This window comes from Malurus melanocephalus, unplaced genomic scaffold (genome assembly GCF_030028575.1).
Source record: "Malurus melanocephalus ecotype Western Australia unplaced genomic scaffold, MMel_1.1 scaffold_230, whole genome shotgun sequence".
NCBI lineage: Eukaryota > Metazoa > Chordata > Aves > Passeriformes > Maluridae > Malurus > Malurus melanocephalus.
In genome coordinates, this window is record NW_026623462.1 from 459344 (window position 1) to 470764 (window position 11421).

The 11421-nt window shown below is 61.0% G+C and overlaps 2 protein-coding genes across 2 annotated transcripts in view; one reads left to right on the forward strand and one right to left on the reverse strand.

Annotated features, from left to right (window-relative positions):
* Nucleotides 1–2223, forward strand: part of PTRH1 (peptidyl-tRNA hydrolase 1 homolog) — a 2952-nt gene extending 729 nt beyond the window's left edge. The window contains exons 2-5 of the mRNA XM_057374689.1: nucleotides 253–472; nucleotides 630–729; nucleotides 1350–1395; nucleotides 1791–2223. Coding sequence (XP_057230672.1) covers nucleotides 253–472; nucleotides 630–729; nucleotides 1350–1395; nucleotides 1791–1976 — 552 coding nt within the window. The 3' untranslated portion in view covers nucleotides 1977–2223. The remainder of the gene's footprint in view (nucleotides 1–252; nucleotides 473–629; nucleotides 730–1349; nucleotides 1396–1790) is intronic.
* Nucleotides 2224–3441: 1218 nt separating this feature from the next.
* Nucleotides 3442–9723, reverse strand: CERCAM (cerebral endothelial cell adhesion molecule). The gene is made up of 13 exons (XM_057374656.1): nucleotides 9528–9723; nucleotides 7843–7953; nucleotides 7534–7651; nucleotides 7320–7454; nucleotides 7028–7232; nucleotides 6835–6954; nucleotides 6641–6717; nucleotides 6375–6481; nucleotides 6139–6271; nucleotides 5865–5992; nucleotides 5584–5787; nucleotides 4467–4703; nucleotides 3442–3821 (listed from the first exon to the last, which is right to left on the reverse strand). Exons 1-12 carry the CDS (start codon nucleotides 9716–9718, stop codon nucleotides 4469–4471), a joined length of 1764 nt encoding a protein of 587 aa, XP_057230639.1. The 5' UTR covers nucleotides 9719–9723; the 3' UTR covers nucleotides 3442–3821; nucleotides 4467–4468.
* Between the last annotated feature and the right edge of the window lie 1698 nt (nucleotides 9724–11421).

An 11421-nucleotide genomic window follows, 5' to 3' on the forward strand; every position in this document is an offset into this window, starting at 1 on the left:
GAGGAGAATGGGGCTGTGAGGGGTGTGCCGTGGGGGTATCAGGTCACAGGCGAGCACCGGGGTGATCTCGCTMTGATGGAGGCACYGAGGGAAGAGGGACTGAAGGGAATGCTCTGGGCATTGGGACCGTGAGGGCACAGCCAGGTATGGGGAGAATGGAGTTGATCTGAGACATTCTTGAGGGGATCAGGTCCGTGCAGGGGCCAGGGGCCTCACGGTGGCCCATCAGAGCCCTGTTGACACCTGTCACAGGTGGCTGGCCTGGGCAACTATGGGATGCGGGGCACACGGCACAGCGTGGGCATGGAGGTGCTGGACCGGATGGCCCGGCAGCTGGCGGTGGCCGAGGGTTGGCGAGTGGACAGACGGTGCTGTGCTGATGTGGCCCTGGCCCAAGCCCAGGGTCTGGAGCTGGTGCTGCTCAAACCACGGAGGTTCATGAACCTCAATGGGCTCAGYGTCGCCAGTGCTGGTGAGCAGCTGGGTTATCCCCAGAGCCTGTAATGCCATCAGCCCCTGTGACAGCCCTGCTGTCCCCCTGCCCTCCATGGTTCGTTACAGCCCCACTCAGCAGGGCCTGGTGAGTCTGTCTCCCCCTCATTTCTTGGGTTGTATTTCTGTTTCCAAAGCTGAGATCTACAGCCTTGGCCCAGAAGACATTTACCTGGTTCACGATGACCTGGACAAGGCCCTGGGCAAAGTGGCAATCAAACTGGGAGGCAGCGCAAGGTATGGGGTAGCCCCAGCTCTGTGATTGTGTGAGCTGGTCTGAGGCTTTAACATGCCCATACAGATTCATGAGCTTCTCTTGGCCCCATCCCACCAGCCTTGCAATGTTTTCAGCCCTGATCCTCGGTTCAATCCATTGCAGAGGCAACAGCTGGCTGTTTGGGCAGCCTCCCAGTTCCTGCCCTGGCAGAGAGGGCAGGGAGCCTCCTGGAAGTGGCTGTGGGCTGGATCCAACCCATTGACAGCACCACACAGGCTTTTTATAGCATTCTGCCTCCACTGTGCCTGCCCAGTGCCAGYTCCTGGGGCAGGCTGCAGATATTTAACCTAGGAAAGCTTCCACTGTGGGATGGGGCAGGGATGGTGCTGGGCCCCAGTGCTCAGTCACACAGCTGTGGCAAGAGCTGAGACAGAACATGTTGTCCTAGCCCTGCTTCTCTCAACCCTCCCAGCTAGCTGCTCTGAGCCTCCAGGGCTGGATGTTTCTGCAGAACCAGGACATGGGGACTGCAGCCCCTGGCTGAGACCACGTTCCCACATCCCTGCAGCAGGAGACCTCAGTGCTGTACTGGGGGGTGTCTCTTACAGACTAACTGTGCGTTTTCTCTTTCTCTCCCAAGGGGACACAACGGGGTCCAATCCTGCATCAGTGCTTTGCACTCCAACGTGAGTGGGCCTCAGTGGATGGGGATCAATCCTGTGCTCCCCTCAATGCATGGCTTGTCCCCCCACTCCCATTTTTCTGACTMTCCTCAGACAAGCCCCTGCTCCCTTTCTCCCCTTTTCTCCTTCTCCTTCCCGGAGGGCTGATGTCTGTTTGGCCACCATGGAGGACATGGAAACAATTAACTTCAGCAGCTCTGCCAGGCCTGGCAGGAGCCTGGGATCTTAGCACAGCCTAGCAAAAGCCTCTTCCAAAATCATGTTTCTTGGAACAAGCACTCAAAACCCCTGGAAAACATGAGGAGTTGCTCCCTTGCTGCCCAGCACCACTGTCCCCTTGCCTAGCTCTGTCTGAGCCGTCAAGGGAAGCTCCCCCAGCTCTCTTCCTTCCTCCCCAGGAGATGACCCGGCTTAGGGTCGGCATCGGGCGACCAGAGGGTGATGTGAYGGTGCCTGACTATGTCCTGTCTCCGTTCAGTGCTGGGGAGCGGGAGAAGCTTGAGCAGATCCTGGCCCAGGCAGTGACCTGCCTCTTGGAGCACATCCAGAGCCGAGTGCCTGCAGAGCCAGGGGACAGGGGCTGACACAAATYACTGATCACACACCCTTGTGGCTGATGGCCAGAGTGCTGTGGGCTCTCYGGAGTGACCATGGTGCAGAGCAGAGGTAGCTGTTCCGGACAGCCTGGCTGGGTGCTGGGGCAGCCTCCTTCCATCCCCACACCAATCCAGGCAGCTCGTGTCCCACTCAGATCTCTGCAGAGGCTCCAYACCTCAGTTAACACAGAAATGAAATAAACTTTCACCCTGACTGCCCTGCTCCTGCCTGTCTTCTATGCAGCACCTGCGGGGCTCGGGTTGTCCTTGGCGCTGCAGCTCAAATTTGTGTTCCCATCCCTGTTCAACCAGCACAGTCTGAAGGGAGGCTTCTCGTGAGAAGTGGGGAGCAATGGGAGCTAATTCTGTAGGGTCCAAAGGCAACTCAGCTTTGTTGAGAAACTGGCAAGCACAAACAGCCTGGAATCTTTTAGTGTGCTGCTCCCACTGAGCTGCAATTCCAGGGCTGGCCTCACAGTGTTACTGAGTTCAGTGGTTTTAGCCAAAATCCTGGAATTTCCAACAGCTGCAGGAGTTCTGGCTTYTCACAGACCCATTGCAGGTCTCGTGGTGGAGAGGGCAGACCAAGGCAGTGTGTCCCTACCAGTTCTGTGTCCCAGAGCCCTGGGCTGTGCCAGCACATCCTGCTCAGTTCTCTACCCCACGAGTACTGAGACACCCACCACAGGCAGCTCCTCTCTTACATCCCAGCAGGCRCTGGAACAAGCACTGGGACCCTTGCTGGGTGACGTATACCACAGTGTTGCTGCCACTTCCATCCTCTGCTCCAACTGGCACCAGACCTGCTTCATCCCCAGCTCCTGAGCTCCTCCTGGAGCACTGAGGCTGCCTGGGACGGGGGAAGAACTGGGAAGCTAAAGTATCCCCAACCCGTCATCCCTTCACCGGTGTCTGTACTGGCTGAGACCCTGCACTTGCAGAACAGGCACTTGGCCACATCCTTCTCCCTGTTCTCCAGCAGATCCACTCGGATCTTCAGGTCCCCACGTGATCCACTCGGATCTTCAGGTCCCCATGTGATCTGGACTGGTTGTTTTTCTTCAGAGGGTCCCTGCTGTAGCTGTTCAACCTGCCCCAGATGATGCTTTCCTGAGTCACTTGGTGATCTCAGACATCTCATTGTGGGTGTCTGCTACCAACATTACCTCCATTCCCAGGGGACAGCTGAGCTTTGTGGAGATGCCACCCACCTTTCATACCCAGACCCCAAGGGTGAGCAGATGCCACCCACCTTTCACACCCAGACCCAAGGGTGAGCATCAGTCTTCTTCCCCACCCCACCTCTGTCCTTCCCTCCCTTTCCCCTTACAGATTTCATTCCCAAAGTTCCCAGCTGGGAGAATTGCCAGACCCTCGCCCTGCAGCACTGAGGACATCCCAGTGGGATAATGCTCTGGGAACTTSGGGCAATGCCAGCACCCAGCACATCAGCTCAAACAGTCTGCTTTAATCCTCCCTAGGCTCCCATCCAGGCATGGCACGAGGGACAAGCCCAGTCAGTGGCAGGAGGCCACCACAGGGGCCAGCCCAAAGTCCGCTCCCCAAAGTCCAGGCCAGCGGGAGAYGGCGGAGTTGGCATCACTTGGGACAGTCCTGGAGATGTGTCCTCAGCAGAGAAGGARCACAGCACTCCTCTGATCTGTCCACTTGGCAGGGAAAGGCTCTCTTGAGGCAAATCCTGCCTTCGGTGGATTTTTCACATGCAAAGAACCCTGTGGGGCTCTGTCCRGGGCAGCTGCATCTCTTGAGTGGGAGCAGGCAGGATCAGGTCCTGGCCCATGGTGCTTCCATCTGGGTCACGATCCCTCATCCCTAGGAGGCACGGACACAGACATTAGCAGTCACAGCAGGAGCAACCCTGACATGTTCACGCCTGCAGCTGAGGCAATGGGAGGGCCGTTTTCCAGCCTCCCCCCGTCTGGCAGYTCCCAGGGCAGTTCTGCTGCCAGGACAAGCAACCTCAGGCAGGGAAAGTCTGACCTAGCATTAACTGTGGCCATGCTGCCCTGGGGCTGAGCCAGTGTGGGTCGCCTGCCTGCCTGCCTGCCTGAGGCACAGCCCAAGGGAGACCCACTTCTGAGGGGAGCAAGCAATGTTGTGGTGAAATGTTCCCCTGGGAGATGCCCCAGCTCTTTCCACACTGAGGAGACTTTTGCAGCAGGAAAAGGAGTGTTCTCCTTTCYTCACTTGAGGAGCTGGGAGCAGCATGCACTCAGGGACCAGCAGGGCCCTATCCCCTGGTCCCCTCCAGCCCAGTACACCCCCAYATGGGACATTTGTGTCCCAATCCCTTTTCCCACCTGGTCTGTTTCCCAGTGCTTTGAATCTGATGGGGAAAGTTGCTACCCCATGACAAAAAGCAGCTAGGCATTTGGGACACATCCAAACGTGGCACTTGCAGGGAAACGCTCCCCAGCTACTCTGTCCCCTGTGCCCAGGTCTGACAGCCTYGCTCACCATCAGAGTTCGTCGCGGGCCGTAGAGCGGAGGTGGCCAGCACTGCCCCGTGAGTCTCTCAGGGTCTTCTGTGAGCCAACCCAGTCAGTCTTCTTGGCATCGTCATCCCAGATGGTGGAGGTCTCGGTGTCACTCAGCCAGTTGCTTTCCCCAGCATAATGAGTGGGATAAACCAGGAGGGGGTGAGCCGAAAACACCAGCAAGTCCCGTGGGGCAAAGTGCCGCTTGTAATCCTCACTGGGGAAAAGTGGAGCAGACCAGAGAGGAGAAACTGGCTTACAGAGCATGGCACAGAGGAGAAAAAGCACTGGGAAAATCRTATCAATCACCCAGGGAAGGCTCCATGCAGGTCAGAAGATAGGGAGGGAGGTGGGGTACAGGCATGGGGCTGTGGAAGGCTGGGGAGGRACTGTGGAGGATTACAGGAAGGACAGGACCTGTCGCTCCCCACCTCCCGGGGCCAGCTCTGGCATGGAGTGGGTCTGGCACAGGGTCCAGCTGGCCCTGAGCCAGGGCTGTCTAGTGCTGTTATCCCTGCAAACATGAGGCTTCCAGCTGCTCCTGGTGCACATCCAGAGCCTTAATCCACCCCTCTGTCCACCTCCAGCCTGCCTTTTACATGCCTGATGCCTGTGTTTCTCTGTCCTGCTCACTGGCTTTCCCAATCTCTTCTCTCCCAGGACACTGGTGCTCATTCACCCCCTAAACTGCCTCCCCCATCCCCAGGCAAAGCCTTACCACTGACTCCCACCCCAGAGGGGCATGCAAGTGCTCCAAATTGGGGCTGAGACCCCARCCAGGGGTGGGGGACTACACAGCCCCCCAGCACCAGGGTACAGCTCCCCGCCCCTTGCCATGRGGCCAAGACCCTGTGCAAGGCCCACATCAGGCCCCAGCTCTGTCCCAGTCCCCCCACCCCACACTGGCAGAAAGCCATTTTCCAGCGGCCAGTGGCGAGCCAGCGGCCAGCTGGGAATGAGCTCATGCTACAGATGTTTTCCTCCAGCATGAGTAATGCTGGCAAGGGGRGGACCGGGTGAGATGGTGATAGCAGAGAAGAAATGCTCCCTCACCGGCACAGCGAGGCCAGCACCCTCCTGCACCCCCTGCTCCTTACTTGGGGTGCTTGTCATACATGATGGGCAGATACTCGTCCACTGGCAGCATTTTGGAGAGGGGTTTGGTGGCCARCAGCTTCTGTGCCCCACGGTGGGAGATGGCGTACGCCAGCGTCCAGTACGAGTACCCGGCCACCACCAGGTTCCGCACACCYTCCACGGGTGCCTCATCTTCGTCATTCACCTGCTTCCTCCCCAGGTAGCTGTGGRGTGGCCAGGGAACCATGAGAGACAGCCCTAGAGGCCCCCCACCCCACATGCTCCTGGCCTCAGCACCTACATGAGGTCCCAGTCCTGCTGTGCCTGCTCCARCTCCTCCATCAGCCGCTGCAGCCGTGCTGGGAAGGCAGCCTCAAAGCGCACATCATCCTCAAAGACCACTGACCGCTCCAGCCCCCGGGACACAATCTGGGGGAGGGGACAGAGGTGCAAGCCTATCCCAGCACCACGCTTGGCCCTATTGGGGCCACTCACCCTGCAGGACATCCCTCTCCCCAGGTCCTCTAGAGACCGGTGATGTTCACAGTGTCCCCATGGCCTCCSTGGCCCCGTACCTCCTTCCAGATATTGTAGTGGCTGAGGAAGCAGCCRACCTCGCCCTTGGTGAGCGTGCGGCCAGAGAAGGGATCGTAGTACCCAGGGAGCWGGTCCACACCCAGCACCTTGATGTCACTGCTGTTGAGGGTGCTGCAAGGAGAGCGGCTGCATCAGTGAGGTGTCCCCGCAGCCAGTCCCAGTTCCCTCCCCAGGGGTGACACCAGGGACTGGTGAGTGGTGCCCCCATGGTCACCTGCCATCCACAGCATCCACCACCCACGGGATGATCTCCAGCTCCTGCAGGGATGCCAGCATTCGCTGCCGCCGGTCTGGCCTCCGCACCAGGTTGATCAGGAAGATCTGGAGAGGAAGGGGAGAGCCCACAAGGGGACATGTTGTCATGGGGGACACAGCTTGTCCAGCTGCTGCAGACTGGGGACAGGGGTTTGGGCTCTGCCCTGGATGGATACAACCAGAGGGATGGACAGGGAGACACAAATGGCTCCATTGGGCACTTACTTCATCAAAGCCCATTTTTGTGAGTGGCCTGGGCAGGAGGGAAATGTGCCTGGAGCGCTGCATGGGGGGACCATCCACTGTGCAGAGAGGAAACATCCTTCAGCRGACCCCAGATTCCCCTGGCTGGGAGCCGGGGGTGACAGCTCTGTCAGGACCTGGAGGCCTCCAGGATCCCTTCACCCACGGGCACTCACCCATGGCTTCCAGCGTGAGATGCACAAAGTTGGCACGATCATCCTCCAGCGTCTGATGGGCCTTCACAGGGACATTGATGTAACCAAAGCGGTGCTGGTTGCAGACATGGACCTCTGCGCCTGTCAGGTGGGACAGGTGAGCACCACAGCCCCCACAAGCCCCTGCACCTCCCAAAACCCTCATCACCCTCACCAGCCTCCTGGCAGGAGTAGGCAAAGACAATGATGTCRTCGAAGGCCCAGGTGTAGTTGGGATGGGGAGGGTAGAAAGCCAATYGCGAGGTCTCCTCCTTGCGCAGGTCGATCAGGAAGGTGGCATAGACCATGGGGACGCGGAAGCAGCCCACRCGCTGCCGGTTCTTGGTGGGGAAGTAGTCGGCTGTCCGGCGATAGTAGCCCTGCAGCACACCGGCACGATGCCTCCAGGGCGGGGGGCTCCTCCACCATGGGGGTGTCTCATTCTCTGGGGCTCTCTGGGGACCTACCTGGGGTGTGATGCCACACCAGAAGTTGGAGTAGAAGGTCTGCGAGTCCAGCATGGGGGCCACCACTGACTTGTTCTGTGCCATAAGAAACTTGAGGGTYTGGTTGTTGGTCAGGATGCTGTCAGTGTCCATGAACTGTGGAGACAGCACAGGTTCTGGAGATGTGGAGAAGCCCACGTCAGCCCCCACCCCACCAGTGCCCCRTGTCCCTTACCAGGATGTAGTCTGCCTGCTGCTCTCGGGCATAGGTGAGAGCTTCCTGCTTCAACCTCATCACGTTTTCGTAGCGTTTGTCACTCCAGTGCTTGGGACCAAGCTCATCAGGGTAGGAGCTGGGCAGGGGGAGGCAGGGGTTAACCTCGTTCGCTGGGAATGAACAAACTCGGTGCAGGCTGTTCRTGCCGGCAGGCTGAGTCAGCCCCGCTCTGCCTCGATCCTCCTGGTCCCCGGCCAGGGACAGCTGATGCTGCTCCAGGAGCCCCTCACAGCCCACACCTACCCCRCCATCACTCCCCAGCCTCACCTGGGCTCCTCCTGCACCTTCCAGACCACCGAGTGATAGTCCTTTCCCACTGCCCCCAGCCACTCCTSCAGCATTGCCGTCGTGTTGTCCGAGTTGTGGTCTGTCGCACACCTGGGGTGAGGGGACATCAATGCCTAGGGGTCCTCATCAAGGGACAACCAGGACCTCACCCTGCACTAGAAATACTCACGGGCCAAAACACTGAGCCAGTAACAGACTTGCTAGGGAACAAAACATGTAATTTGAAGGAACCAAGACTGCACAGGCAGGAGCGGGAATGCCAACGGGTAATCTCTTTCCCAATGCCGCTGCCAGCCAGGCTGTTCCACGGCTCCCACCCTTCATCCTGCAGCCCAGTGGCAGCCCTGGACATGTTCTACCCATCGCAGCCCTAGGACTGCCCACCATAAACATCGCAGCACAGCCGTTTTGACCCCCTACACCCCACAGCACCCCTGTGTCCCACTCGTCCAGCAGTGAGAGGAAAGGACTCAACAGGCAGAAAAAAATCCCCCTTCTGAACATTTCCTTTGCCGGGCACCATTACCACTACCAACTCTCCCACCCGTCCTCACAACAATGTTCACAGATGGGGCTGAGCCCACCTTGCAGCAGCCCAAACCCCAAATCCCACACTCCTCAGCACCCTCGCCCTGTCAAAGAGCCCCAGGACATCCCCCAGGCACTGGTGTCRTGCGGATCTGACGGATTCAGAGGACAAGGCAGGATCTGTGTTCCCTCAGCTCCACAGGCTGCTCTTGAAACGTCCCGGGGGTCCTGCTGCCGGGGGTTCCCTGGGGGCGCAGCCCGTAAAGGCGGGGATCCCCCCCTTCCCCTGCCAGCAGCTGCCCCCCGCCCCAGCCCAGCCCTGCCAGAACTCCCCCCGCCAGCCCCCGCCTCAGCTCCCCGCAAAAACAGCTGCAGAAAAGTTTCCGACAAGCTCGGGCGACAGACGGCGGTGGCGCGACGAAGAGAAGGGACGGGAGATTCCTCTTGAAGCCAACTCCCCGTACGGTAAAGGGGCTTTGGAGGGTGTCTTTGCGAAAGCGGGGCCGGGGATGAGCCCTTCAGGGAGGGGGAAGGTAGCGACTGTCCCTAATGATGCAGAATCCCCTTGTGCCCAGGGCTCCCCTCCCTCATCAGTCCCATATTCCTCAAGGGAAAGGTGGGGGTCCTGCCCCTTCGCCGCAGGGCAGCCCCAGCCCCTCCCGGTTCCCTCCTGGGTTCCACACGCGGGGCAGAGCCACCCCCCACACTTTGGGGCTGGGGGCTGCTACCACCGGGGTCCCTGTTCCTCCTGAAAGTCCCTGTCCCCGCAGGGTCCCCATTCTCCCTCAGGCCCCCATTCCTTCGAATCTTTGTTCTGCCCACCCAGGCCCCTTTTACTCCAAGATTACCCCGAGTCCCTAGTTCCCCCACTTTCTCCAGCTCCCCCCGCATTCTCCTTTGGGTCCCTGCTATTCTCGGCTCTCCATCCGCCCCACAGTCTCCCTTATTCCCCAGGAGCCTCCTTCCCCCCACTATCCCCATTCCCCCAGGGTTCCCCGTTATCCCCGTGGTCCCTGTGTTCCAGCATCCCGCTCCCCCCGAGATGCCCGTTCCCCCACAGCCCTCTCCTCCCCCAGGATCTCTGCTCCTCTCCGCGCCGCGGGATGTCCGCTCCCCCCGGGGTGCCGCTCCCTCACCACAGGGCGATGCTGCCCGCGGGATAGTCCAAGCGCTCCAGGGCTCCCAGGCAGTGCGGCAGMGAGTGCTGCGCGTTCCGGGCCAGGAGGGCGAGCACCAGACGCGGTGGGGCTGTCCCGGTGCCGGTCCCGGTGCCGGTGCCGGTGCCCAGCAGCAGGAGGAGGGCGCAGAGCGGCCCCGCGGCGCCCATGGCGGAGGCGGCGGGCGGGGAAGGGGCGGGCTGGGACCCGCCGCGCTCAGCGCACCCCCCGCCCCCGCCCCCGGCCCGGCCCCGCCGCCGCCGCGAGCCCCGGGGGCGTGTTTGGGTCGGGTTTCCTCAAATAGAGTCTGCAGAGCCCCGCACAGCCCAGCTGGGGGCGAGAGGCCGGGGGGCGACCCGGGACCCCTTGGCGAGGATGCTCCTGGGCATCCCCGGGTGCCCCTGGCCGGCCCGCGGCTGKGTCCGCACGGTGTGGGCGGGTGAGCAATGGGATGGGAGCGCTGATGAGCGGGGGAGAACATGTTCAGGGGCGCTGGGGCCGGAGACATCGTGACCGGGGGGATCATGGCCAAGGGGATCACGGCCGGAGAGGCTTTGTGGCTGAGGGGGTCTTGTAGGGTGAGTGGTGTCTGTGTGGGACAACGCCTCTTGTCTTCACCAAGGCAGCGCACCCCACTGAGCTGTGTCCCACCCTGACTGTCCTCCATGGCTGACCTTTTGCAAGCCCCACAGGCGTTGTCTGTGACGTGTCCGAGCCGCAGACAGGGGCAGGCYCGGGGCCTGTGGGACATTTGACCAAGCCTCCTGGTTTTCCACCCAATCCATAAATAGGAGCCGTCACTCCCAGAGGAAGGGCAGGTCTGGAGATGGTCACGTCCTGTGGTGCAGGAACTCTGTGCTCCCCACCGGTAATGCCGGRCACCTTTCACTGTGGTGGCCCTGGCGAGCGACGGGTGGATGCCACACGTGGCCAAACCTGTGCCCACCCAGCAGGGTGAGGGGTGCCCCGGCAGCAGCTGTCGCTGGCTCCCTGTGTCCCCCGCTCCCGGGACCCTCCGGGGGTCTCCATCAGGGTGCAGCAGAGGGGTCGGGAAGTGAACAATCCAGAAAAACCTGAAAGAAGCAACAGCGAGAGCGTGGGGCTTACAGCACGCGGCAGTGCCTGCAAGGAAAGAAAAACAATGTTTATAGCCCGGCTCATTCAAGTATTTCGGGAAGGGCTCGGCGCCAGGGCAGCCGGGAATTCCCAGCCATGGAGGAGCTGCGGGAAGGGGCAGGAGCCCAGCACAGCAGGACCCACCCGTGTCCGTGTCCGGACACCACCCGTGTGCATCCCCCCGGGGAAGCTGATCTAGGGGCATCCCCTCTCCCCTCCGCCGGAGCCCCCGAGCACGGCCCTGCGGCCCGGGGCGGGATAAGGGCGGAGGAAGGGCTGCAGAGCAGCGGGGAAGGGCTGCAGAGCAGCGGGGAAGGGCTGCAGAGCGGCGGGGAAGGGCTGCAGAGCAGCGGGGAAGGGCTGCAGAGCAGCGGGGATGCCCGCGGAGCCCTCGGCCCCCCCGTTCCCCGGGGACACCCCCCGCCGGCACCGCCCCCGCACCGGGCCCCGCTCTCGGCCGCTGCTGCCATCTCCCGGCGCCTCCGCACGGTCCGCTCGGTGGGGAGCCCGGGACTCCAGCGTCTGACCGAGATGGATCAGAGCTCTGCGTCCCCACAGCCCTCCCTTCCCTTCCTTCTTCATCCCTGCATCCCTTCACCCTCCATTCCTCTATCCTTGCCGTTCTTCATCCCTGCATCCCTTCATCCCTCCATTCCTCTATCCTTGCCGTTCTTCATCCCTGCGTCCCTTCATCCCTTTTCTTCAACCCCACATCCCTTCTCCTCTTCATCCCTACATCCCTTCCCTTCTTCATTCT